The following is a 27,321-nucleotide window of genomic DNA, read 5'->3' on the forward strand; positions in this document are numbered from 1 at the left end:
GCACGCCTCGTACACGCGCGGCTCCGCTCCGTACGCCTCGTACACGCGCGGCTCCGCTCCGTACGCCTCGTACACGCGCGGCTCCGCTCCGCACGCCTCGTACACGCGCGGCTCCGCTCCGTACGCCTCGTACACGCGCGGCTCCGCACGCCTCGTACACACGCGGCTCCGCTCCGTACACCTCGTACACGCGCGGCTCCGCTCCGTACACGCGCGGCTCCGCTCCGTACGCCTCGTACACGCGCGGCTCCGCTCCGTACGCCTCGTACACGCGCGGCTCCGCTCCGCACGCCTCGTACACGCGCGGCTCCGCTCCGCACGCCTCGTACACGCGCGGCTCCGCTCCGCACGCCTCGTACACGCGCGGCTCCGCTCCGTACGCCTCGTACACGCGCGGCTCCGCACGCCTCGTACACGCGCGGCTCCGCTCCGTACACCTCGTACACGCGCGGCTCCGCTCCGTACACCTCGTACACACGCGGCTCTGCTCCGTACACCTCGTACACATGCGGCTCTGCTCCGTACACCTCGTACACACGCGGCTCTGCTCCGTACACCTCGTACACACGCGGCTCTGCTATATCCACACTGTAAACCCCTCCTGACCCCACACATAAACTTCAGCTCATCCAGCACCATGACAACCAGCACAGCAGAGTCCTGCATCCACTGAGGCCCCTGATCATGTGACCCCTGACTCCTCCCCTCCTGTGACCTCATCACAGCTCCTGTGCGCACAGAGCAGCCATATATGTTGTGGCGGCTCTGCAGGTGGAGGTATGTGGAGACCCCCATTACTGGGCGCAGGGGGCATTAACCCCTTCAGCACGGAGACTCTTTTGGGGTCTTGTGTTGCCCCTTTATAAGAATCATAAGGTTTCTGTTCTGTTTCCTGTAATAGATACATACGACCCAACTATGGAGACAGGAAGGGAGGAAACGTATTGTTCTCATAGTACAGGACCCCTTTACTGCCCCACAGTGTAATGCCCCCATTATGCCCCTTATGCAGGATGTATGATGCCCCCACACAGTGTAATGCCCCCATTATGACCCTTATGCAGGATGTATGATGCCCCCCCATTATGCCCCTTATGCAGGATGTATGATGCCCCCCACAGTGTAATGCCCCTTATGCAGGATGTATGATGCCCCCACACAGTGTAATGCCCCCATTATGCCCCTTATGCAGGATGTATGATGCCCCCACACAGTGTAATGCCCCCGTTATGCCCCTTATGCAGGATGTATGATGCCCCCACACAGTGTAATGCCCCCGTTATGCCCCTTATGCAGGATGTATGATGCCCCCATACAGTGTAATGCCCCCATTATGCCCCTTATGCAGGATGTATGATGCCCCCACACAGTGTAATGCCCCCATTATGCCCCTTATGCAGGATGTATGATGCCCCCACACAGTGTAATGCCCCCATTATGCCCCTTATGCAGGATATATGATGCCCCCACACAGTGTAATGCCCCCATTATGCCCCTTATGCAGGATGTATGATGCCCCCACACAGTGTAATGCCCCCATTATGCCCCTTATGCAGGATGTATGATGCCCCCACACAGTGTAATGCCCCCATTATTCCCCTTATGCAGGATGTATGATGCCCCCACACAGTGTAATGCCCCCGTTATGCCCCTTATGCAGGATGTATGATGCCCCCCCACAGTGTAATGCCCCCATTATGCCCCTTATGCAGGATGTATGATGCCCCCACACAGTGTAATGCCCCCATTATGCCCCTTATGCAGGATGTATGATGCCCCCACACAGTGTAATGCCCCCATTATGCCCCTTATGCAGGATGTATGATGCCCCCACACAGTGTAATGCCCCCATTATGCCCTGTAATCAGGTGACTGGATACAACGCACAGACATACACAATGTGGGAGTAACAAATATAATTATTTATGTCCCTGATATGGGGGAATTGTGATAACTATAGCAACAGTGAATAATGCAGAACAGGGAGATTACAAGGTGAAATCTAGAATATCAGATATACAATGAAATCTCCGGCTCACTCTAACTGTAAACGCAGCCTCTGACCGTATGTTACTTTAGCTATTGACAAGGGTGATGGTCCCGACAAATATATATATATATATATATATATATATATATATATATATATATATATATATATATATATATATTTACACACACACACTGGGTATGGAAAGTATTCAGACCCCTTTAAATTTTTCTTTCTTTGTTTTATTGCAGCCATTTGGTAAATTCTAAAAAGTTCATTTTTTCTCATTAAAGTACACTCTGCACCCCATCTTGACTGAAAAAAAGACAGAAATGTAGAAATTTTTGCAAATTTATTAAAAAAGAAAAACTGAAATATCACATGGTCATAAGTATTCAGACCCTTTTCTCAGTATTGAGTAGAAGCACCCTTTTGAGCTAGTACAGCCATGACTCTTCTTGGGATTGATGCAACAAGTTTTTCACACCTGGATTTGGGGATCCTCGGCCATTCTTCCTTACAGATCCTCTCCAGTTCCGTCAGGTTGGATGGTGAACATTGGTGGACATCCATTTTCAGGTCTCTCCAGAGATGCTCGATTGGGTTTAGGTCAGGGCTCTGGCTGGGCCAGTCAAGAATGGTCGCAGAGTTGTTCTGAAGCCACTGCTTTGTTGTTTTAGCTGTGTGCTTAGGGTCATTGTCTTGTTGGAAAGTGAACCTTCGGCTAAGTCTGAGGTCCAGAGCACTCTGGAAGAGGTTTTCATCCAGGATATCTCTGTACTTGACTGCATTCATGTTTCCTTCAATTGCAACCAGCTATCCTGTCCCTGCAGCTGAAAAACACCCCCATAGCATGATGCTGCCACCACCATGTTTCACTGTTGGGATTGTATTGGGCAGGTGATGAGCAGTGCCTGGTTTTCTCCACACATACCTCTTAGAATTTTCACCAAAAAGTTCTATCTTCGTCTCAGACCAGAGAATCTTATTTCTCATAGTCTGGGAGTCCTTCATGTGTTTTTGAGCAAACTCTATGCGGGCTTTCATATGTCTTACACTGAGGAGAGGATCCGTCGGGCCACTCTGCCATAAAGGCCCTACTGGTGGAGGGCTGCATTGATAGACTTTGTGGAACTTTTTCCCATCTCCCTACTGCATCCCTGAAACTCAGCACAGTGATCTTGGGGTTCTTCTTTACCTCTCTCACCAAGGCTCAGTTTGGCTGGATGGCAAGGTCTAGGAAGACTTCTGGTGGTCCCAAACTTCTTCCATTTAAGGAATATGGAGGCCACTGTTTTCTTAGGAACCTTGAGTATTGCATAAATTCTTTTGTAACCTTGGCCAGGTCTGTGCCTTGCCACAATTCTGTCTCTGAGCTCCTTGGGCAGTTCCTTTGAGCTCATGATTCTCATTTGGTCTGACATGCACTGTGAGGTCTTATATAGACAGGTGTGTGCCTTTCCAAATCAAGTCCTATCAGTTTAATTAAACACATTTGGACTCCATTGAAGGAGTAGAACCATCTCAAGGAGGATCACAAGGAAATGGACAGCATGTGACTTAAATATGATTGTCTGAGCAAAGGGTCTGAATACTTATGACCATGTCATATTTCAGTTTTTCTTTTTTAATAAATTTGCAAAAATTTCTACATTTTTTTTTTTTTCAGTCAAGATGGGGTGAAGAGTGTACTTTAATCAGAAAAAAAATAAACTTTTTTAGAATTTACCAAATAGCTGCAATGAAACAAAGAGTGAAAAATTTAAAGGGGTCTGAATACTTTCTGTACCCACTGTATATAATATTTTCCCTAGCGGGGGTTTCCGGTTCTTCCCCGTAGGATGCAAGTCCTCCTGACAAAGTTTATCAAGGCTCGCTGGGCCGCCATCACTTCAACCAGCCTTGCCCTGCTTGTTGTAGTAGCCTGGACCAACCCCTGTAGCATACGTCAGTGCTGGAAGCAGCAGCCTGGCTCACTTGCGCCTCCCACTCTTAACTGTAGCCGTATACTCCCGAGAGGAATCTCCTCGCGGATCTTCAGTGCTTATCCAACTGTGGGCATTTCTCATACCCGAAGTACTGGGGTCTAGTTCTCTGGCCTTGACTGGCGTAGCTGCGACTTCGGCTCTTGACCGGCGCAGGTCTGGTTCTTGGGCTTTAGCTAGCATAGACTGGATTCTGGGACTCATCTGGCACCGGCCGGGTTCTGCTTCCCGGCGCACCACAACGCGCTGCCTTGGGTTTTACCACGGCCTGGTTCCTCGGCTTCAGATTCCCCTGCACATATCGTGCTCGATTCTTTGCTTGGCAACAAATCTGCTCCCATTTTGGGGAGCTGGCCTTTTATGTCAAGAAACTGTGTCATCAAAGTCACCTTACCCGGTGAACCATCTAGACTCCTTCCTGAAACTCGACCTCTTCCCATTGGTTCTGGAGGGTTCCGCTTGGACGACAGATGGCAATCTTCTTATACAAATGCTGCACAACACTGAGGATTTTCTCTTTTTATGGCGCACAATCTTACACTCCTTATGCAGTATGTATGATGCCCCTCACACAGTATAATGTTCCTACAGTACTGCCATCTCTCATACAAAAGATAATATTTCCATAGTTCCACCATCCGCCCCACACACAGTATAATGTTTCCACTGTACCACCATCCCTCACACACATTATAATATTCCCACTGTACCACCATTCCCACCACACACAGTATAATGTTCCCACAGTACTAGCATTCCCCTAGCACAAAGTTTAATGTTCCCACAATACCACCATCCTTCCATGCACATTATAATGTTTCCTGAGGACTGCCATCCCCCACTAACAGTGTAATGTTCCCACAGTACTGCCACCTCCCCACACACAGTAAAATTTTCCCACAGTACTGCCTCCTACATACACAATATGGTACTATCTACCCCACGGCTAATTAATAAATACTTACTTAGCCCCATTCTTGGTGCAAATGCTAATAAACCCAGGACCTATGAGATATTTGCGTATTACCAAATTACTGTAGGGGTAAATAAACCCTAAATAAAGGATTAAAAGCATTAAAACATGATTTATCTTTAAAAGTGGTAGATCAATTTAAAATTTCGTCATATCTCCACTATGACTGCAGGAAGAAAGAGCAATAAGCTGTTAAGATTTTGGACATAGAAGTGGCCAATTTATTGGTACCTATTGGACCTATGGTGCTAAAGCAAAGGCTTTAAAAGGTAAGTGACTCCATTTTTTATTGCATTATAACTAGTGTTGAGCGATACCTTCCGATATCGGGAAATATCGGATCGGATTGGATCGGACCGATACCCAAAAAGTATCGGATATCGCCGATTCCGATACCGGAAACCAATGCAAGTCAATGGGACAGAAATATCGGAATGAAAAGAAAACCCTTTCTTTCCTTGTAGGTTAATTCTACATGAAGGAAAACAACTAAGAATAATGTAGAATGTATTGGGGGAGGTGGGGGAGACAATAAAGGCATAGAGGTTTAGCCCAATCAAATGGAATAGCAGGAATTAATATATTTTTTAAGACGTTCTGAGTTACGAAATATTGACTATGTTAAGTATTTTTATATTTTGTCAGATATTTATGTTTCATTACTTCCATGCTCTTCACCTTCTTTTTTAGTTCTCCCACACTCTCTCCTTCATCATCCTCAGCATCAGCATCTTTTTCATCTTCTTCTTCTTCACCTTCTTCATCTTCTTCTTCTTCACCTTCTTTTTATTATTCTTTTTTTTTACATTCTTCATATTCTTCTTATTCAACTATTAATCTTCTTCATATTCTACTTCTTCATCTTCATCATATTCTTATTTGTGACAGGCATTCCTGTAGTTGTTATCTATAAAAGTTTGAACATTACACCTTTCGTTCTGCTTGTCACAAAAGATTTACAACAGGATTTGTCTGCGTTCAGTTTGGCCTGCAGCAGCAGGTCTTTTCCAGGGGCACCACGAGGAGGAACGGACTCACCCCCATACACTGCTTAGTCATCTTCTGCTTATAATTTAGATATTATCTTTTGCTCTGATTTTTTGTCTTATGCTTAATGTTCTTCCGCTTTTTGTTCTGCAGCTTCTTGTACTTCTGCTTCTTGGTTTTCTGTCTCTTGTTCTTCTGTATCTTGGTGGTTGTCTTCTTCTTCTTTATCCTCTTGGTCAACTTCTTCAGGGTCATCTTCTTGGTCTTCTTCGGAGTGGTCTTCAGGGTCGTCGTCTTCGGGATCCTCGTCTTCAGGGTCGTCGTCTTCGGGGTCCTCGTCTTCTTCGGGTTGGTCTTCAGGGTCCTCGTGTTCAGGGTTGTCGTCTTCGGGGTCCTCGTCTTCTTCGGGGTCGTCTTCAGGATCCTCGTCTTCAGGGTTGTCGTCTTCGGGGTCCTCGTCTTCTTCGGGTTGGTCTTCAGGGTCCTCGTCTTCAGGGTCCTCGTCTTCAGGGTCCTCGTCTTCAGGGTCCTCGTCTTCAGGGTCCTCGTCTTCAGGGTCCTCGTCTTCAGGGTCCTCGTCTTCAGGGTCCTCGTCTTCAGGGTCCTCGTCTTCAGGGTCCTCGTCTTCAGGGTCCTCGTCTTCAGGGTCCTCGTCTTCTTCGGGTTGGTCTTCAAGGTCCTCGTCTTCGGGGTCCTCGTCTTCTTCGGGTTGGTCTTCAGGGTCCTCGTTTTCAGGGTCCTTGTCTTCGGGGTCCTCGTCTTCTTCGGGGTGGTCTTCAGGGTCCTCATCTTCAGGGTCCTCGTCAGGGAGATCCAGAGTGATTACCAAGAACCATTTCAAAAAGCTTGAACTTGGAAATGTAGCAGAAGGTACAGCTACCGAGGACCAGCTGACGGTACTGGAATTCAGTTACTAAGCAGGAGGTACCTGTGCCAGAAAGCACTACCAAGGGCCAGCAGACGTTGGTGGAACTTGGATACCGAGAAGGAGGCACCTAATCCAAAGGCACTGCCGAGAACCAGCTGACGGTACTGGAACCCGGATGGGTAGTAGAAGGTACAAGAGCAAATGGAACTAACGAGGACCAGCTGACGGTACTGGAACCCGGATGGGTAGCAGAAGGTACAAGAGCCAATGGAACTACCGAAGACCAGCTGACGGTACTGGAACTCGGTTACTAAGCAGGAGGTACCTGTGCCAGAAAGCAGTACCAAGGACCAGCAGACGTTGGTGGAACTTGGATACCGAGAAGGAGGCACCTAAGCCAAAGGCACTGCCAAGAACCAGCTGACGGTACTGGAACCCGGAGGGGTAGCAGAAGGTACCCATGTAAAAAAAAGTTTCAAGGCCGCAAGCCGGCCGCAGTTACCAAAACCCACAGTCCTACAGGGGGTGCTTGTCCTATTGGCACTATGGAACCAGCCTTCATTGCCAGATCCCGCAGCCCACATAGGAGTCACCTAAACTGCAGGCACCATAGAGTCGGCTAACCCGACCGCAACACGACAGGACAATGCATTGGAGGCAAAGTGACGTTGACACTACCCGGAAACAGCTGGCGTGCTGGAACCAGGCTGGGCAGGAGGGAGTACCCGTGCCAAAGACACTGCTGGGAAACAGCTGGAACCCAGGGTAAATAATAAAAACAGAGTGGAGCCAGAGGCGTAATTGGAGCAACTTTAAAATCTGTAGTAGCGTGAATGTGGACAGAGCAGGAGAAATTGCCGGACACACAGCTGGGGATCAGCTGACGTTACTGAACCCCAATAACACTGGAGCAAGCGTTGACTGTGCAGACGGCACTTCTGAGCAGCAACTAGCGGTATTGGAGCCCAGGGTAAATACTAAAAACAGAGGAGCCAAAGGTGTAATTGGAGCTAGTTTTAAATCAGTAGTACAGTGGATGTGGACAAAGCAGGAGAATTTGCCGGACACACAGCTGGGGATCAGCTGAAGTTACTGAACCCCAATAACACTGGAGCAAGCGTTGACTGTGCAGACGGCACTTCGGAGCAGCAACTAGCGGTATTGGAGCCCAGGGTAAATACTAAAAACAGAGGAGCCAGAGGTGTAATTGGAGCTAGTTTTAAATCAGTAGTACAGTGGATGTGGACAAAGCAGGAGAATTTGCCGGACACACAGCTGGGGATCAGCTGACGTTACTGAACCCCAATAACACTGGAGCAAGTGTTGACTGTGCATACGGAACTTCTGAGCAGCAACTAGCGGTATTGGAGCCCAGGGTAAATACTAAAAACAGAGGAGCCAGAGGTGTAATTGGAGCAAGTTTTAAATCAGTAGTAGAGTGGATGTGGACAAAGCAGGAGAATTTGCCGGACACACAGCTGGGGATCAGCTGACGTTACTGAACCCCAATAACACTGGAGCAAGCGTTGACTGTGCAGACGGCACTTCTGAGCAGCAACTAGCGGTATTGGAGCCCAGGGTAAATACTAAAAACAGAGGAGCCAGAGGTGTAATTGGAGCAAGTTTTAAATCAGTAGTACAGTGGATGTGGACAAAGCAGGAGAATTTGCCGGACACACAGCAGGGGAACAGCTGACGTTACTGAACCCCAATAACACGGCAGCAAGTGTTGACTGTGCAGACAGCACTTCCGAGCGCCAACTGGCAGTGTTGGAGCTCAGGGATAATACTGAAAACAGAGGAGCCAGAGGTGTAATTGGAGCAACTTTAAAATTTGTAGTAGTGTGAATGAGGACAGAGCAGGAGAAATTGCCGTCCGCACAGCAGGGGTACAGCTGACGTTACTGAACCCCAATAACCCGGCAGCAAGTGTTGACTGTGCAGACGGCACTTCTGAGCGCCAACTGGCGGTGTTGGAGCTCAGGGATTACAGTTCAGGTGGTAGAAACATGAACACAACAGGAGACCTGGATACTGTTGCCAACCAATTACTTATTCTGGAAGAGGACTGGCAAATTCATGAGAGATCCAGGCCTTGTTCATTTTGAGAAAAGTAAGCCGGTCAACGTTATCGGAGGATAGTCGCATACGACGGTCTGTTAGTACACCACCTGCGGCACTAAAGACGCGTTCCGATAATACACGAGCAGCAGGGCAAGCTAGCACCTCCAATGCATACTGACTAAGCTCTGGCCATGTATCCAGCTTACAGACCCAAAACTTGAAGGGAGAAGAGCCGTCTGGGAGTACACTGAGAGGGCAAGACATGTAGTCTGTCACCATCTGACGAAAACGTTGCCTCCTGCTGACTGGAGCCGTCTGTGATGGTGTAGACATTTGTGGCGGTGGGGACACAAAACTTTGCCACATTTGGGCCATACTGGTCTTGCCTTGTGCTGAGGCTCTGCTTCTGCTCCCTCTTTGTGCAGAGCTTCCTCCACTGCCTCGATGCACTGAGCTGCTTTGTAAAGCACTAGCAGCACTGCTCTCGGTTGAAATGGAGAACATGATGGAATGCACCAGTGCGTCTTGGTACTCCCGCATTTTACGCTCCCGGTTCAGTGGTGTTATGAGGCTTTGTAAGTTGTCCCGGTAGCGAGGATCTAGGAGGGTGGACACCCAATAATCAGCCGTGTTGAGAATGTGGGCGATGCGGCGGTCGTTTCTCAGGCACTGCAGCATGAAATCAACCATGTGCTGCAGACTGCCAACTGGCCAAGAAACGCTGTCCCTGCTTGAGGCGTGATCTCTGCCTGCTCTGCATCACCCCACCCTCGCTCTAGATACTGACTACTAGAGCATTGTGTACCTCCCTCCTCTGGACAGATGTCTTCCTCATCCATTGACTCCTCCTCATCCTCCTCACAAAGTGTCCCCTGCCTAGGTCTTTGTGAGGAACCACGTTGCGCAGACTGTAGAGAATCAGATGGCATTTGTGACTCCTCATCCTCCACCTCTTCCAAAACCTTGTCCCTTAGTGCTTGCAGTGTTTTTTCAAGCAGGCAGATAAGGGGGATAGTCATGCTGACTAGTGCATCATCTGCACTCGCCATCCTTTTGGAATAATCGAAGGCATGCAAAACGTGGCAAATGTCCTTCATAGAGGCCCACTCAGTGGTGGTGAAGTGTGAACGGCGCGCACTGCGACTTTTTTGCGCCTGCTGCAGCTGGTACTCCATTACTGCTGCCTGCTGCTCACACAACCTCTCCAACATATGTAACGTTGAATTCCACCTGGTGGGTAGGTCACATATGATGCGATGTTCCGGAAGACGTAATCGGCGCTGCAGAGCTGCAATGCGTGATCTTGCGTTGCTGGAATGCCGCAAGTGAGCGCACTCTATGCGGACCTTGTGAAGCAGTGCATCAAGATCCGGATAGTCCCTCAAAAAACTCTGCACAACCAAGTTGAGCACATGTGCCCGACATGGGATGTGAGAGAAGTTGCCTAGGCCCAGAGCTGCCACCAGATTTCGGCCATTGTCACACGCTACCATGCCTGGCTGGAGATTCGCTGGCACAAACCACACGTCGCTCTACTGCTTGATGGCATTCCAGAGCTCCTGCGCTGTGTGGCTTCGATTCCCCAAAGAAATTAATTTTAATACGGCCTGATGACGTTTGGCCACGGCTGTGCTCATATCGGTCATCATAACAGGTAACCGTTCACGGGTCGATGTGGAGGTAGACCGTGACGGCTCCTGCAGCGCTGATTCAGAGGAACTGGAGTATGAGGAGGAGTCAATGTGTACAGACTGGATTCCTGCAGTCCTTGGAGTTGGCAGAACACGTACAGCGCCACTCTCAAGATCTGTACCCGGCTCCACAACATTTACCCAATGGGCAGTGAGGGAAAGGTATCGTCCCTGTCCATGCTTACTGGTCCACGCATCGGTGGTCAGGTGGACCTTGCTACTGACGGCGTTTTGTAGCGCATGTTTAATTTTTCCCTCCACATGATGTTGCAGGGCAGGGACGGCTTGCCTGCTGAAATAAAAGCGGCTGGGCACGTTGTATTGTGGGACTGCCAATGCCATAAAGTTACGGAAGGTGTCAGTCTCCACCAGCCTGAATGATAGCATTTCAATGGCCAGTAGTTTAGCAATGCCAGCATTCAGAGCCTGTGCTCGGGGTTGGTTTGCCGAGTATGGGCGCCTTTTCTCCCATGCCTGTGCTAACGATGGCTGTAGACTGGCCTGGGAGTGTGAGGATGACTGGGAAAGTGGTGCTGTGGGTGGAATTACACTGTGTCTCTGTACAACAGTGCCAGAGATTCTTCCATGGCGATCCTGTGAGGAAGCCGAACCAGCTGTGTGTGAGCTGGAGGAAGAGGCTACAACACGAGCTGAAGAGGTGTTAGGTGGCGCTGTAGGTTGGCCTAGGTCTTCAGTGTGTTTTTGTAACTCCACCACGTGCTTGGTCCGCACATGTTTCCACATATTTGTGGTATTGAGGTTACTGACACTTTTCCCTCTTTTCACCTTCTGATTACACTGCTTGCATTTGACAAAGCAAATGTCATCTGCAACTGTGTCAAAAAAGGACCAGGCACTGCAAGTCTTGGGAGCGTCCGCTTTGGATTTTGGAAGAGCCATGCTCCTAATGGGTGCCTAAGTGGAGGCTACAGGCAACCAAGTCTGCCCCCTCCCTATCCCTCCTTTTTGGGCTGTTTGGGGAATCTCTTCCTCAGAGCTGCTCCCACCACCTTCCTGTCCCTCACACCATGATGGGTCAAGGACCTCATCATCTACACCACCCTCTTCAAACAACTGCTTCTCCTGGGTAGTCTCGACAGCACAGTACGCACCAGAAAGAGGCACCTGAGTCTCATCATCAGATGCATACTGAGGTGTGCTGCTGACCATAGGCACTGGCCCACCCGCCTCTTCAGATTCAGAGAGACAAAACGGTTGCGCATCACTGCATACTACCTCTTCTTCAAATTCTCGAATTCTGCTTGGCTGACCCCCTCTTTCCAAGCCAAGAGATTCAGAGAACAGAAGTAGAGCTGGCTCCTGTCCAGGGCTCTCTGACTGCCTGGGCAATTTGGCAGGTGGTGAAGAGACAGATGGGTGCTCTTCAGTGCTCTGGACCTGAGAGGATCTGGAACTAATTGAAGTCGATGCGTTAGCTGCAATCCATCCGACAACGGCTTCAATTTGGTCCTCTCGCAGTAGTGGGGTACGGCTAGCTCCTACAAAGCTGCGCATAAAGGACTGTTCCCTGGTAAAACTGGGGGATGCTGAGTCACTGGTGCCCGCAGCAGGCACAGAATCCCCACGTCCTCTCCCTGCAGGCACAGAATCCTCACGTCCTCTCCCTGCAGAAACTCCACAACCACGACCACATGCCTTACTCCCTGCCTACTTCATCTTGGTAGTCTGATAAAGATAGGCAGAAAAGTACTAAGGCCTTAGTATGCTTATTCCTGAACAGCTGCTAACATGTATAAGAAACACTAATTTTATAAAGTATGGACTAGACTTTAATATGAGCTAATGTGGCCTACACAACTGTAAAGTGGAGTGTTTGGTGAACTTTATTTACGTTTTTTTGTCACAAAAAGACACTGGATGTGCCCAAAGATGTAATACCGATAGTATCACAAACTTTTTGTAGCTATTACAATGTAGGAAGGTAACCTACAATGCAATAGATGAGGCTACAAAAAATAGGCTAATACTAATCTGGCTGGGGCTGCAGGGCGCAATGCTGCAGAAAGGCTCCTCTAACTACTCCTATATAGTGTGTTTGGAACCAATTTAGCTGAATACGGATGGAACCACCACACTAATAGGAGATATCAGGAAAAATTATGAATTGTCAAAAAAGGACAATGTATGAGGCAGTGACACACACTGAGTGCACTACAACCAGACGTGGCTGAAGCACACACTGCAGGGTGAGCTGCACTCACACACACACAGACCTTGCAGACAGCCGTGAACAGCGCAGAGAACTGTGCACTAGCGCTGCAAGGCACAGCGATTTATAAAGTAGCTTGGGTAAAGCAGAATAGACCAAATAGGTAGCTAAAACTGTCCCTCAGAACAGCAGCGTCCTATGCCTAACTGAATTCACAGCAGAGTGAGCTCAAAATGGCGGCGGCGGCTTTTATAGTGCATCATGACATCATTTCAGCAGCCAATCACAGCCATGCCATTAGTTAAGATGCCTACATGCCTAACAGGATGTGCCCACACTTCTTAGGATCCTCATTGGCTGAATAAAATGAAACTGGCTCATTGCATTATGGGAACTTCCGATTCCGGTATACGATATTGTAAAAGTATCGGAATTAAGTATCGGAATTCCGATACCGCGAATATCGGCCGATACCCGATATTTCAGTATCGGAATGCTCAACACTAATTATAACCCCAGCCCCTGAGGAAGCCAGTCATCGAATGGACATAGAGAGTACTACTAAGAAGTTGTACCGATGGACCTCAGCCAGTGAGGTCCTCACAAATCAACTGGGAGCTTAGAGTAGCTCTCAGGGGCCGTAGTGACACAGGGGATGATGGGCCTTCCCATAATGGTTTGCTGGACTGTTGTGGCTTGTAACAAAAGTTATGTACTGCTACATGTAACCAGAAAGTTCCAGACTGCTTCTTCTGCATTATGCATTCATACGCTGCATTCAATCACGCAGTTAAATCTGCATGTGTTCATTGAACAATGCGGATTTACCACATCTAATACATTCTATTGTGGAAATTTCTGTTTGCGGAGACTAGTGTCTCCACAACAGAAATTAACATGCTGTGGCTCGTAAACCCGCACCACCGGTGAGTTTATGCAACGTCAAATAGAAGCACAGTGGGCATGGGATTTCTATAAATCCCATCTACTGTGCTTGTAATGTGGAATGTATCAAAATGCAGCAACGGGGATAATAGAAACAACTACACAAAAGTAGATATAGATACCAGCAGGTGTAGTTCTATAGAAACTTAAAACTTAACGTTTAATACCATTAGATAAAATATATGCCAAATGCAAGGACCTAAAAACACACAGTTTGACTGCCTGTGGTATATAATAACCAAGAGAACTTCCATATATTGTTACTTCCAGAGATATAGATATATGTCATATAAGCATATTATATCTCTAACACAAGCCAAGGAAGGAATGGCAAATAGGAAAAAAGATAATGAAGCCCACAGTACACTATATCAACTTATTGTACCCCAATATGTGGGAACATGAAGACATTCACCCTGAGATATGGGAACATGAAAACACTCGCCCCATCAATGGTGACCATTTAACTCTGCTATATAGAAATGGAACATCCTCACCAATTTTGATGACTGTCCATGCTCTCGGATCCCAGAGGGGGCTCCATATGATGGTGGTGAACCGAAATTCATAAGGTCACCAACCAAATACCGCTCCCCAGATGCCGCTCCCGACGCGTTTCTTAGCCTTAGCTATTCATCAGGGGAAAGAAAAAAGAGGACATGCGGTATGCACGCTGCCCAAAGTCGCGCAGCTCATTCACCAGACAGCGCTACTTCATGCTCTATTAGATCCTCTTTTGAATCCTAATCGCGCTCTGTTCATAATCGTGTCACTTCCGGTTCCGGTCACCTGACATCCGGTATGTGGAACGCAGATGCCGGCCGTGACACGCAGACGTCACTTCCGGTATGCGCGTCATAGACAAGGAAAAATCGCACATAACGGAGCGATAGCTAGGGGACACGCAGGATCACCAGCCGGCATCCTGCTTTGGATGTCACCATAAAAGGGGTCTCATCCATGAATATCCCAAGCCATGGAAAGTGTCCAGAACATATAATAACTGGCACTTATCCTGGCAACATACCATATGTACCGCGGTATATATAAAACACGCGTTCATTTTACCCCAGTGGTTAGAAAGCTGGAAATGCTTCATAGGTCCAGAATCGCACAGTGAAGCTACGGCCCAGCCCCAGGAGCGCACTTTAAACCCAAAATAGTGATGAAAGAAAAATGACAAAAACAGAAACAAAAAAATATATAAAAATAGGAAGGAGAGGGGTATGAAGGGATATGAGGGAACATAAGGGAAGAATGGAGAGGGACCGCACCTCATAGAGTTGGAGAGTTAGAGGAATGTATGTAGGGAACCAGGGGACCTATAAACATCCCTATTCAGCACCTGAAGTAATATCCCTACCTGACAGTGGAGGTTGGCACCCTATAAACCTGCGCAAATGGCGCCCCCACTCCTCGACGGCTGTCCCTACACTCCTCTCCCTAATTCACCCTATATCTATAGGAACGGCCTTCTGCAGACTCATCACTACTTTCACTAATCAGTCGTATACAGTCCGTAGGATATTACAAAAACATTGGCCGATTCTATTAATGGACGAGGATATTGGTAACATGGTCGACTCAAGACCTATGATTACATATAAAAAGGGCAGATCCCTTAGGGACAGATTGGTCCACAGTCACTATATGGGCCATATGGGGAACAAAAAGCTGAAAAGCTCCATAACTGGCTGTTTTAGATGTAGTGGATGCGTATCATGTAAAGTTATTACGCAAGGGAAAAACTTCATAAGTAATGTCACCGGAAAAACATTTGTTGTCAAACATTTCATTAATTGTAGATCGAAGGGAATTATCTATATGGCTAAATGTGTCTGTGGAATGGAATATATAGGGAAGACAAAGAGAGAATTGAGAAGAAGAGTAGGAGAGCACCAAAGAGATATCGCCCTGAAAAGAGATACCCCCCTGGCAAAACACGTGAATAACGTACATCCGAACAGTAGGGATATAATACGCTACATGGGAATTGACAAAGTTACGGCCCCACCAAGAGGGGGCGACTGGGACAACTCTCCAACTCTATGAGGTGCGGTCCCTCTCCATTCTTCCCTTATGTTCCCTCATATCCCTTCATACCCCTCTCCTTCCTATTTTTATATATTTTTTTGTTTCTGTTTTTGTCATTTTTCTTTCATCACTATTTTGGGTTTAAAGTGCGCTCCTGGGGCTGGGCCGTAGCTTCACTGTGCGATTCTGGACCTATGAAGCATTTCCAGCTTTCTAACCACTGGGGTAAAATGAACGCGTGTTTTATATATACCGCGGTACATATGGTATGTTGCCAGGATAAGTGCCAGTTATTATATGTTCTGGACACTTTCCATGGCTTGGGATATTCATGGATGAGACCCCTTTTATGGTGACATCCAAAGCAGGATGCCGGCTGGTGATCCTGCGTGTCCCCTAGCTATCGCTCCGTTATGTGCGATTTTTCCTTGTCTATGACGCGCATACCGGAAGTGACGTCTGCGTGTCACGGCCGGCATCTGCGTTCCACATACCGGATGTCAGGTGACCGGAACCGGAAGTGACACGATTATGAACAGAGCGCGATTAGGATTCAAAAGAGGATCTAATAGAGCATGAAGTAGCGCTGTCTGGTGAATGAGCTGCGCGACTTTGGGCAGCGTGCATACCGCATGTCCTCTTTTTTCTTTCCCCTGATGAATAGCTAAGGCTAAGAAACGCGTCGGGAGCGGCATCTGGGGAGCGGTATTTGGTTGGTGACCTTATGAATTTCGGTTCACCACCATCATATGGAGCCCCCTCTGGGATCCGAGAGCATGGACAGTCATCAAAATTGGTGAGGATGTTCCATTTCTATATAGCAGAGTTAAATGGTCACCATTGATGGGGCGAGTGTTTTCATGTTCCCATATCTCAGGGTGAATGTCTTCATGTTCCCACATATTGGGGTACAATAAGTTGATATAGTGTACTGTGGGCTTCATTATCTTTTTTCCTATTTGCCATTCCTTCCTTGGTTTGTGTTAGAGATGTAATATGCTTATATGACATATATCTATATCTCTGGAAGTAACAATATATGGAAGTTCTCTTGGTTATTATATACCACAGGCAGTCAAACTGTGTGTTTTTAGGTCCTTGCATTTGGCATATATTTTATCTAATGGTATTAAACGTTAAGTTTTAAGTTTCTATAGAACTACACCTGCTGGTACCTAATGTGGAATGTAGCGTTTTATACGCAGCGCAGGTGAGCTGCATCCAAAACTCTGCTATTCCTGATCGTGGGCACGTACCCTTGGACATTGTTCTTCCTCATTCATCTCCACATCATCTGGTCCAGGCTTGCAGAGTCAGGAGATATGAGTTCTCTCTCTCTCTATATATATATATATATATATATATATATATATATATATATATATATATATATATATATATATATATATATATATATATATATATATATATATATATATATATATATATATATTTTTTCCTTTTGAGGTTGGGGGGTCCACTTATAGCTATTGTTGTTATGGACGTGACTTACCTAACATTGCGCAGTGAATCTGTTTTCACTATAGTGACTGATATTTCTTGTTGATAAAACTGTAATATTTTTTTCACTTTAAACCTTTTTTTAAACAACACTGATTAGTGCGATCATACAACATGCAAGACTCTGATTGCTCAGTGATGCACTGTACTACTGTAGTGCCGTGTATTATCCCTGCCTGTTAGTGTAATACTAACGACTCCATACACATGAGATAAGTGTTGGCTGAATGGTCATTTGGCAGACGGCTATCTCTCCCGACTCCCCCATACACACAAATATTCCATCTTTCCTGTGGTCTGTATGAGAGAGTCACCTCCGGACTCCTATAGCGGAGGATTATCTACAGGAAGAACAAACGGAATAGCCTCTGAAATTCAGGATGCCAGATCCTTCTCTGCCCTGACATTATATGTCGGTAGGCCCCAAATACATTGTATAGTCGACTAAACCCCACTGAAATCAGTGCTTTAATGCAACTTTAGTCTAATGTGTTTGGGGGTGTTAAAAGGTAACTTATTACTATTGAGTACTTGGGTGAGGAGGGGAATTGAGCCAAACTTTGTCAAACCTTCATAGATGCCATGTTTCCTTTTGACAGCAGCAAGTGGTTAAACTGCCAAGGTTTCTGTTGCAGCCGCACTTGTGCCATCCCTGCGGTGTACATCTATTTTCTGGTGCCCAAAAGAGTTATTTTTTTAAAAAAACAAATGTTTAACTTCTTAAGAAATAACAATGGGCCTAATACGTTTTGCAATTTCTTTCTTTTTACAAGAATTGTTGGTGCCAGTTTTCTTTTGAAACATTTTAATATCTGATTTTTTTTCTGGTGTATTTCTTGTAATATAGGAAAGCCTAAGGCCATAAATAAACCCCATAAAAAACTGTATATGGAGACTTTGGTATCAAATAATTTCTGTCTGCGGTGTTTGTGCAAACAAAAAAGCTTTTATAAAAGCCTCAAACTTCTGTGTGTGAATCAGTGATGAGATCCAACATGGTAGAGCCCGGGGAAGACGGGAAACATTCATATAGACGGCTGGTGGTGATGTAGTCAGTGACAGACTTTGGCCAAAAATGTTTCTAGAGCTGTAGTAGAAATGAATATGTCGTCCTCACCATGAAGTAATTATTTCTCATGTCACGTGTAATGAATATCTCCTGCAGTATTACTAATGCTGATTCCAGTGTCGGTAAATGAGACGACAATTAGTGTTATGGAAGATGAGTCTATGAGAAACATATTCAACTGGAGAGGAAGAAACTGCTTGTTTTCTGTGGCATAAAATATATACAGTAGGTTTTATTAGTAGATGTGAAGAAGAAAACTGAATACTGTAAAATAATAAATCTCCTCATATGTTTCCCTTATTATCTCCAGTAATTGTATTATTACACAGGATTTTTATGTTACATTGTCTCATCTTCTTATTCAGGTTTCTACAATATCGGATCCTCTCAGTGAAGATCTTCTAGATAAGAGAATTTTCCTGATTTACCCATCAAAGATGGATATGGACAGAGACAAGATGGCGGAGAGGATATTACACCTCACCCTAGACATCCTCTTCCGTCTTACTGGAGAGGTGAGAGATTCTGATGACGTCACATTACATCATTCTTATCTATGGGAATAACAGATGGACAGAACTGGATAGGTGAGGACTCTGGAAATGTCTGTAGTGAGATTTATTAATGAGTTTCTCCATTACCAGGATTACATAGTAGTGAAGACCTCTAGTGAGCGCTGTCAGGACCCTGTGTCTGAGGGATGGGGAAGACCCCTGAGCCCAATCACAGGGCCTCCACCTTACACCCTGATGCATGAGGACATCAATGACCAGAAGATCCTAGAACTCACCTACAAGATGATTGAGCTGCTGACTGGAGAGGTGACACTGCTGGGAATTCTGGGACATTATACAGTAATGCTATGAAGGGATCGGGGGGGTGACGGTATCATTGTATGTGTCAGGTTCCTATAAGGTGTCAGAATGTCGCTGTCTATTTCTCCATGGAGGAGTGGGAGTATTTAGAAGGACACAAAGATCTGTACAAGGACGTCATGATGGAGGTTCCCCAGTGCCTCACATCGCCAGGTAATAAACAGGACTAAATACACATGGCCTATAATTATCTGTATATAAAGGATGAATTCAGTCCCTGTATGTGTTTCCTCCAGATCGATCCAGTAAGAGGACAACACCAGAGAGATGTCCCCATCCTCTTCTTTCACAAGACTGTAAACAGGAAGACCCCAATGTTCCTCAGGATCATCAGGTAGATGGAGAGAAGGTGTCATGAGATCTCCCCTATGATGTGTAGACGGCTGTGAAGGTCTTGTGCTCAGTCTTGTTTTATCCACCAGGATTATATGTTTTATAATGAGAACGGTTGAGATGGCAGGATTAAAGCTGATCATAGATGGGACTTCTCCATCTGTCTGTGACTTTTACAATATTTGTTTCAGGGTGAAGATCTGACCCATATTAATACTACAGAGACATATGTGAGGGGTGATGAGCGGTGTAAAGAGGAGATTCCTACAGATAACCATCCAGGTGAGTAGTAACCACTAAATGCAGAGAAGTCACAGAGTCTTCTCAGTCACCAGCTGTGGCTGCTCTATTGGTAGTGCAGTCCGGTAGTATCACAATCGTGTGATCACCATTTTGCCGCTAGAGCATAACATTCTCCTCCATCCGAAAATGTTCAAATTACTTTGTGAATTGGGAAAGACCTTTTCTAGAGAACTTACAACCTGGAGGATCCACCTACCTCCTGGGATTAGGAGACTCTGTCCGTTACCTGCCCAGATCTGTAACAAAGCCAAATGACCGCGTACGTAGAATGTGCTGACACGTTAGAAAATCACTTGAAGAAAAATATTATGCTGGGCCTGTAAGAGAAAGCGGAGGGTAATGATGGTGTTGGCTTCCTAGATCCCTGATATCTTATTGGATGAATCTACCTTCTCTCCCTTCTGTGCTGCTGAATGTGCTCATATGGTTCCTACAAGACCAGGTCCAGTCTTTCTGGACAAACTTCGCTTTTATGATCAACATTAAATGTGCATTGAGGCCAAGTGTGAATTTCTGTACAATAACAACAGAGTTTCCCTTTATCTTGACTTTTCAAACCAATTAACTTCAAACAGGATCGTGATAAACTACATAAAAACATTACACCTGTGCCATGATATATCTCTAAGCTGTGCTTGGCTGAAGGCTGTAATATACATATATTCACGCCTGCAGAAGATGTGTTGGCATGGCTCGAGCCCTGGTTTCATGGATTCACTCCACATCATAAATTCCATTATGTTTTCAATCCTAGGGAATTCAGATTACTGCACAATCTCTCCTGAAATGGGGAGCTGTCACGAAAACACCAATTGGTCAGACCTTGCAGCTCTCTGGTGCCCCCTTATCCTGCTGATCAAACACGGTATTGACCGAGGATAAGCACGGGCGCAGCTGCTCTAATTTATGTCGACTATTGCGGCACGTGATGTAACAGGACGTATATATATACCACCAGTTCCTTCCAGGAATGTATATATACCTCCGACCAGCCACCCTCAAACCACATTATCACATAAAAACTGGTATACTGCCACCACCAATCGCTTAACAGGTGGATCGGGTACCCATTAGGTAACGTGAATTAGCGGGTGCTCGACATAGGACAAGAAGAACGAAGCTGGTAAATAATAATGATTTACTCCCGAAAGTGGGCAGTATTTACAAAAGATATTATAAAAGAGACAATGTACATATATGCATAAACAGTTATTAAAATAAAAGGGATAAGTAATAGCAAAACCTGTGCCACGTGGTGATGGTCTCAGATTCTGTGGGGGGGACGGGTCCCCGGAAATTAGATGCGATTCTTCAACGCAGCGTGGTGTGCATGCATCTGACGTCCCGGGGCAAGAATGACTTAAAAAATGGCCGTTCTGGTTTTTAGTAAAGGGGCCAAAACATTAGGAGACACCCATGGTGCTTACCTCACACGGGGGCTCGGCTTTGTGAACCCACCCAGCTGCAGAAGACCTAAAACTCCTTCAGATTTCATATCTTGGTGTGGGGGGGTCCCACATCCAAGATGGAGACATCATGTTTGCCCTCAACACTATTCATGAAGATGGATATCAAATATGAAATCTCTATGATGCTCAGAAGCTCAGAACCCATTTCCCGGGCTTCCGGTGGTCTCCTAGTTGAGATAGTCTCCAAGTTGACGATCTCAAAAATGTGGTCCCTGTGTTTGTGACAGTCATGTGCATTATTAAAATCGACATTAAACGTTTGTACAGCTAAACAATAGGATTGGAGGGAAAAATCCAGGGTATACCAGTGCTTTTTCTGAGCTGAGGCTTTATGACGCTCTTAAAAATTCCTGAGGTTTGGGGGAAAAGCAACAGTGACTTCTATGTAAAACTCTTACAAATGGACAGGGGGGGTGGAGATTTGAGACAGCTCTCATTTTTTAAAACTATGACCAAAAATACATTTTGCCTGACAGGAGCACCAATACTTTCTCTACTCTTCTCATCAGGACTCATAGTAGCTCCAATGGTCCACCATAAATGACTGCAATTCCGGTTTAGTGTTGTAGTTCTCCCCTGATACATATATTGTTGTTGGGGATGTAACATATCTTTTATTGTGTCTTTTTTTACAGGTTCATTTTGTATGATAGTTTGAGTGTAGTGGAATCGGCCTGACTCACTTATGTGACTCTGTAACTCCCTCGTTGTCTTTAAAAGAAGGTCTCCATTATGTCTTCCCAATGCCCGAGGTCTAAATTTAAGACACCTCAGCTCTGCACTATTATGAAAAGTTCTCTTTAAATGTCTAATATTTCTTCTTGAAACTCATCTGACAGAAAATATTGTCCCTTACGATAGTTTAGATTGCTAAGAGCCACCGAGCCCCATACTCTTAATTACCCCAGAGAGGTTTCACCACTAGTTACTCGTTTTTAACTGATGGAGACTGTTGAGTTTGATCATTTCAGTAGATGTGTTATTGTCTATAGTCACAGTTTTTGACTTCAGTAATCCTCTGATTTAACCCCTTCCTGCAGCCAGTTTTATGTTTCTAGTCAGGCTCCATTTTCAAATCTGACATGTGTCACTTTATGTGGAGATAACTTTGGAATTCTTCACAAAGGATAATAGGAAACAAATGGACCTTACAAATTATTTTCCAACTTCTCTTGAATTTGACAATACCCTATATACAGCTGTACACTACTGTCTGGGCACATGGCAGGTTAAGAAGGGAAGGAGCGACATTTAGCTATTAGGAATGCAGATCTTGCTGGAATAGTTCCCAGACACAATGTATTGGGGGCACTGTATGGTCACCTGGCAGTTCAAAAGATGGCCACCACGAACAGGCTTGGTGCTATATAATCCATTTATCACCAGAGGAGATGGGACACACCATTTACAGATGCCTTAATATAATAAAATGACAGAAAACCAGAGCAGTAGAAATCACCATAAAGTAACTTCATTTTGAAAATTATAACCCTCAGTGAATTAACTATTGGTGCAGTAAATATTTTGACTCCACAATCACTTTCCAGAAATTAGCACGCAGTGGATGTTGGAGAGTGAAAATTACGCATTTGCCATTTTATTACCCAACACATAGTGCCCAGATTGTGCTCCAGGAGACACACACTGTAGATTAAGTGGGTTCTTCTCACTATAGTAATGCCAAATACATGGTTGCTAAATATTGTTTAGGCACACTGCAAGGCTCAGAAGGAAGGGGGAGATTTGACTTTGGGAGACCGGATTTTGCTGCATTGGTTTATGGATGAGAAGACGTTTTTATTGATATTATTTTTGTCTACATAACATTGTTTAGTGGCTTCTTATTCCATATTTTGGAGACAGAATGAACAAACAGTTCAACACCACGCTCTACTGGTTCATCCTGTGAGGTTTTCACGTTTCACTGTCATTCTGTCAATAACTTGCCATTTCTACAGACATTTAAGTAGAAATGTTCAAAAATATAAATTCAAGGATATTTCATTCAAAATTATTAATTGTTTTTTTTCTTGGCAGATGACTGTACCAGGAGATCGGAGGGACAGGAGATTTTTAAATTGAATGATCTTGAGATCTTACAGGATACAATTGAAGTGAATGCCATTTCTCCGGATATACCATCATCCCTTCAAAGCAAAGATCTATCATCTAAGCCTATGGAACAGGTCCTGTCTTCTGATTCATTACCGACTATGAAGGAAAAAAATCAAAATAAAAAAATAAGCATTAAAAAACGAACTGCTCCTAAAGGAAAGAGGTCATTTTCACGTTCAGAAAATGGAAATAGTTTTACCCTCGAAAAATCTATTCTTAAGCATCAAAAAATACACACAGCAGACAATAGATTGCTTTGTTCCAAATGTGGCAGAAGTTTTAACCAGAAATCAGATTTTGTTGCGCACCAGCGAACTCACACAGCGGAGAAGCGTTTTTCATGTTCAGAATGTGGGAAATGTTTTAACCGGAAATCACTTCTTAATATCCACAAGAGAACTCACACGGGGGAGAAGCCTTTTTCATGTTCAGAATGTGGGAAATGTTTTAACTGGAAATCAGCTTTTGTTAGACACCAGAGAACTCACAGTAAGGAGAAGCCTTTTTCCTGTTCAGAATGTGGGAAATATTTCAACCAGAAATCACTTCTTAATATCCACAAGAGAACTCACACGGGGGAGAAGCCTTTTTCATGTTCAGAATGTGGCAAATGTTTTAACCAGAAATCAGATTTGATTAAGCACCAGAGAACCCACACAGGGGAGAAGCCTTTTTCATGTTCAGAATGTGGGAAATGTTTTAACCGGAAATCCACTTTGGTTGATCACCAGAGAACTCACACAGGAGAGAAGCCTTTTTCATGTTCAGAATGTGGCAAATGTTTTAACCAGAAATCAGCTTTGATTAAGCACCAGAGAACCCACACAGGGGAGAAGCCTTTTTCGTGTTCAGAATGTGGGAAATGTTTTAACCATAAATCAGATTTTGTTAGTCACCAGAGAACTCACACAGGGGAGAAGCCTTTTTCGTGTTCAGAATGTGGGAAATGTTTTAACCATAAATCAGCTTTGATTAAGCACCAGAGAACCCACACAGGGGAGAAGCCTTTTTCGTGTTCAGAATGTGGGAAAGGTTTTAACCAGAAATCAGCTTTGGATAGACACATGAGAACTCACACAGGGGAGAAGCCTTTTTCCTAATCTTTTTTTTTTTAATCCAATAAATTTTTATAGTTATTTTTTTATTAGATTTTTTCTACAAACCAAGAAACCAGTACATACAGTAATAAAATAACATACCATAGGGATGACATACATGCATCTCTCCTATATATCCTTTCAGCTTGCCCATTACCGTCTGATAACTTGCAGTCACTATATCTTACAATTAACATTCCACATTCTTGAAATTTCTTATATAACCATAATATTGTAATAAACATTATAATCCTATACACTTCTAGGTGTGCTATATTACTGTTAAATATGAATTATGGATATTCATTTTTTAATCTGAATTCTATATAGATCAGCCTCGAGATAGGTTTTGCTGACAAGACATTCAGGCTATTCTTGTCTTTTTAGCTCAGTGTAAGTTAGTGCCATAAGCAGAAGAACAGGTGCTGTGAGGGGCCAATATAACCCATACAGGGTGGGAGGCTCGGGGTCTCTTTTCCATTCTACATTACATGGCTCAGTGCTAGGATCTAAGAGCTGAAGAGGCAGCTGACATGTAGGCCCTGACACACGTGCTGGACACAGACAGACGCAACCTACCATTCAGGATCCCAGGAAAAGATGGGTGAATCTCAACTAATAGGCTAATTATGGACAAATGGAAAATCATTTTGTAACTATTTCACCTATTTTATGTAACTGCTGGAATTATTATTTTTAATGGACAACCCAAAAATAAAAAATATATTCTTTGAACAATCGCATCTGATAAACAGTCCTATCTATATATAAATATATGAAAATAAGTATATTTAACATTTTGGCGAGCCCCCATTCCTGATTTTTTTGTGCTTTCAAGTGGCTTCCTTCTCCTTGAACAAGGTGGGGGAGAGGAGGAAAGCTTTTGCTGAACACCTGTTGTCCAAGTGTCGGGAAATCCACTAACTTTGTCACAAGAATCAGAAAGAACCTACAGAAGATTGAGGACTGATATATTCTCAAGATGGATTGACAGGCACCAGAAGTACTACAAGGATCAGACGTACACTGATGACCAAACCCCAGTGTTAAGGAGAATCTGAGAAATCTGAAGTTAAGGAAAAATATGGATATTATTTCTTCTTTTCTAAGCAAAGTAAACTAAAATTTAAGGCTACTGACGAGACTGACTTAGACGTTTTTGTGGCTTAGCTTATGCGCAGAATGTGAAATGGAAAATTTAAAAATAGATTCTAAGCTGGTGTCCTTTTATAGAGACAAAGAAGTTGAAAAATATTTTACAATTCATTGACGTATTTCACAAACTTGTGTCAGAAAAGTCTAAGCATGACTGTAATAGTGTCAGAAAAGTCTAAGCATGACTGTGTAATAGTGTCAGAAAAGTCTAAGCATGACTGTGTAATAGTGTCAGATGATACTAATGATGTTACTGATTCTGACTGTAATGTGGAAATTGAACAAGATGACAGCTACTGAAGGTGACCTTGTGTCTATTGACAAAGAGACTGACATGGGAACGGATGAACGAGAAACTGACATAATAAGTGATGTAGGAGACATGATAATTGACTTAAGTAATGTAGGAGGAGCTTATGTACAAAGACCATTAAAATTAGAAGAAAACTTAAAAGCTACACATTAAAGTTTGGAAAAATTTGTTAAAATGATAAAAAATCATTCCAAAAATCCATGTCTGTAGAAATTCCGAGATATTTGAGAGCTTTGGTGATAAGTTTAATTTAACTAATGAGGAGAGGAATCAATTATTTAAAATGTGGATTCCTGTGACATTTTCCAGACGTCTGGTGTTAATGTTCTGTGAACATGACTCTCCTAATCAATGGATAAATGATTCGGACAGATTAAAATATTTGATTTACTGTTCAACCAAGAGTTTCCCAGACATAGATGATCTTCAAAAATTAAGGATTGGTAGGAAAGAATGTAAGTTTACATTCATGTCCATATTTAAATGGTTGTACAATACTCATCAAAAATGGAAAATGACAACAAATGCTAACAAATTTTGTACAAAAATTCAAATTCTTAAATCCAGCATCTCGAGTTATTGCTTCACAATAAGAATCTTTATTTAACCCTGCTGTTCTGTTCGGTCAAAAATGACCAAAGTTGAAATTTGATATTTTTTAAAATATTCATTATGCGGTTCTGAAACTTGTGGTTAATTGACGTTTCCTCATTTGAGGGGTTCTTACTGTGGGTAGTAGGTGTTTTTTTTTTTTTTTTTACTTCTTGCTCCAGGTTTTTTTTTACACTTGTACTGTTTGGTCAAAAATGGCCGATAGCCTTTTATACTAATCTTCAGCCATTTTTTGAGTAAAATAAAGGAGTTATAATCTCATTTTGGACTATATGTATATTGCATCTACTACTGTTTATCGACTTATCTAGGTCCTTTTGGTCCATGCTGATTTACACGTACATACATTTTCAAATTACGATACAGCAGATGGATTCGCTTCCAGTATAGTTATGTGCAAAATTTTTGCTGTATCTTATTTATGGGTAGAGATTCTACCAACATTTTATAATACTGGTGAAAATGTGACTGTAGATGAACAACTGGTGTCATTCAGAGGTAGGTGCCCATTCACACAGTATATTCCAAGTAAGCCTGCAAAGTACGGCATCAAAATATGGACTCTGTGCGACAGCAAAAGTTCATACGCTCTAAACTCTCAGGTATACATAAGGAAAAACACTGGAGAAAGAGCTGAAAAAAATCAAGGCATGCGAGTAGTTTTGGATTTGACACACGGACTCAAAGGACAAAATGTTATATTTTTTCACATCATACCAACTGGGGGAGATGTTGCTGAACAGAAAAATGAC

The 27,321-nt window shown here is 44.2% G+C and overlaps 1 protein-coding gene across 1 annotated transcript; it reads left to right on the top strand.

The window, feature by feature from the left end:
* Positions 1-697: 697 nt before the first annotated feature.
* Positions 698-26,747, top strand: LOC141207007 (uncharacterized). Its single transcript, XM_073664365.1, has 8 exons — positions 698-777; positions 5,121-5,217; positions 18,663-18,812; positions 18,942-19,118; positions 19,202-19,325; positions 19,409-19,506; positions 19,697-19,787; positions 23,315-26,747. The coding sequence occupies exons 3-8, from the start codon at positions 18,735-18,737 to the stop codon at positions 24,490-24,492; spliced, it is 1,746 nt and encodes a 581-aa protein (XP_073520466.1). The 5' UTR covers positions 698-777; positions 5,121-5,217; positions 18,663-18,734; the 3' UTR covers positions 24,493-26,747.
* Positions 26,748-27,321: the final 574 nt, after the last annotated feature.

This window comes from Phyllobates terribilis, unplaced genomic scaffold, assembly GCF_046119375.1.
Source record: "Phyllobates terribilis strain yellow unplaced genomic scaffold, ASM4611937v1 Scaffold_156__1_contigs__length_4398808, whole genome shotgun sequence".
In the NCBI taxonomy this organism is placed as follows: Eukaryota; Metazoa; Chordata; class Amphibia; order Anura; family Dendrobatidae; genus Phyllobates; species Phyllobates terribilis.

Coding starts and splice junctions, on each gene's coding strand:
- LOC141207007 (XM_073664365.1), top strand. CDS start 18,735: ATGGATATGGACAGAGACAAGATGGCGGAGAGGATATTACACCTCACC. Junction 19,119..19,201: donor TTGAGCTGCTGACTGGAGAG/GTGACACTGCTG, acceptor TGTATGTGTCAG/GTTCCTATAAGGTGTCAGAA. Junction 19,507..19,696: donor ATGTTCCTCAGGATCATCAG/GTAGATGGAGAG, acceptor TATTTGTTTCAG/GGTGAAGATCTGACCCATAT.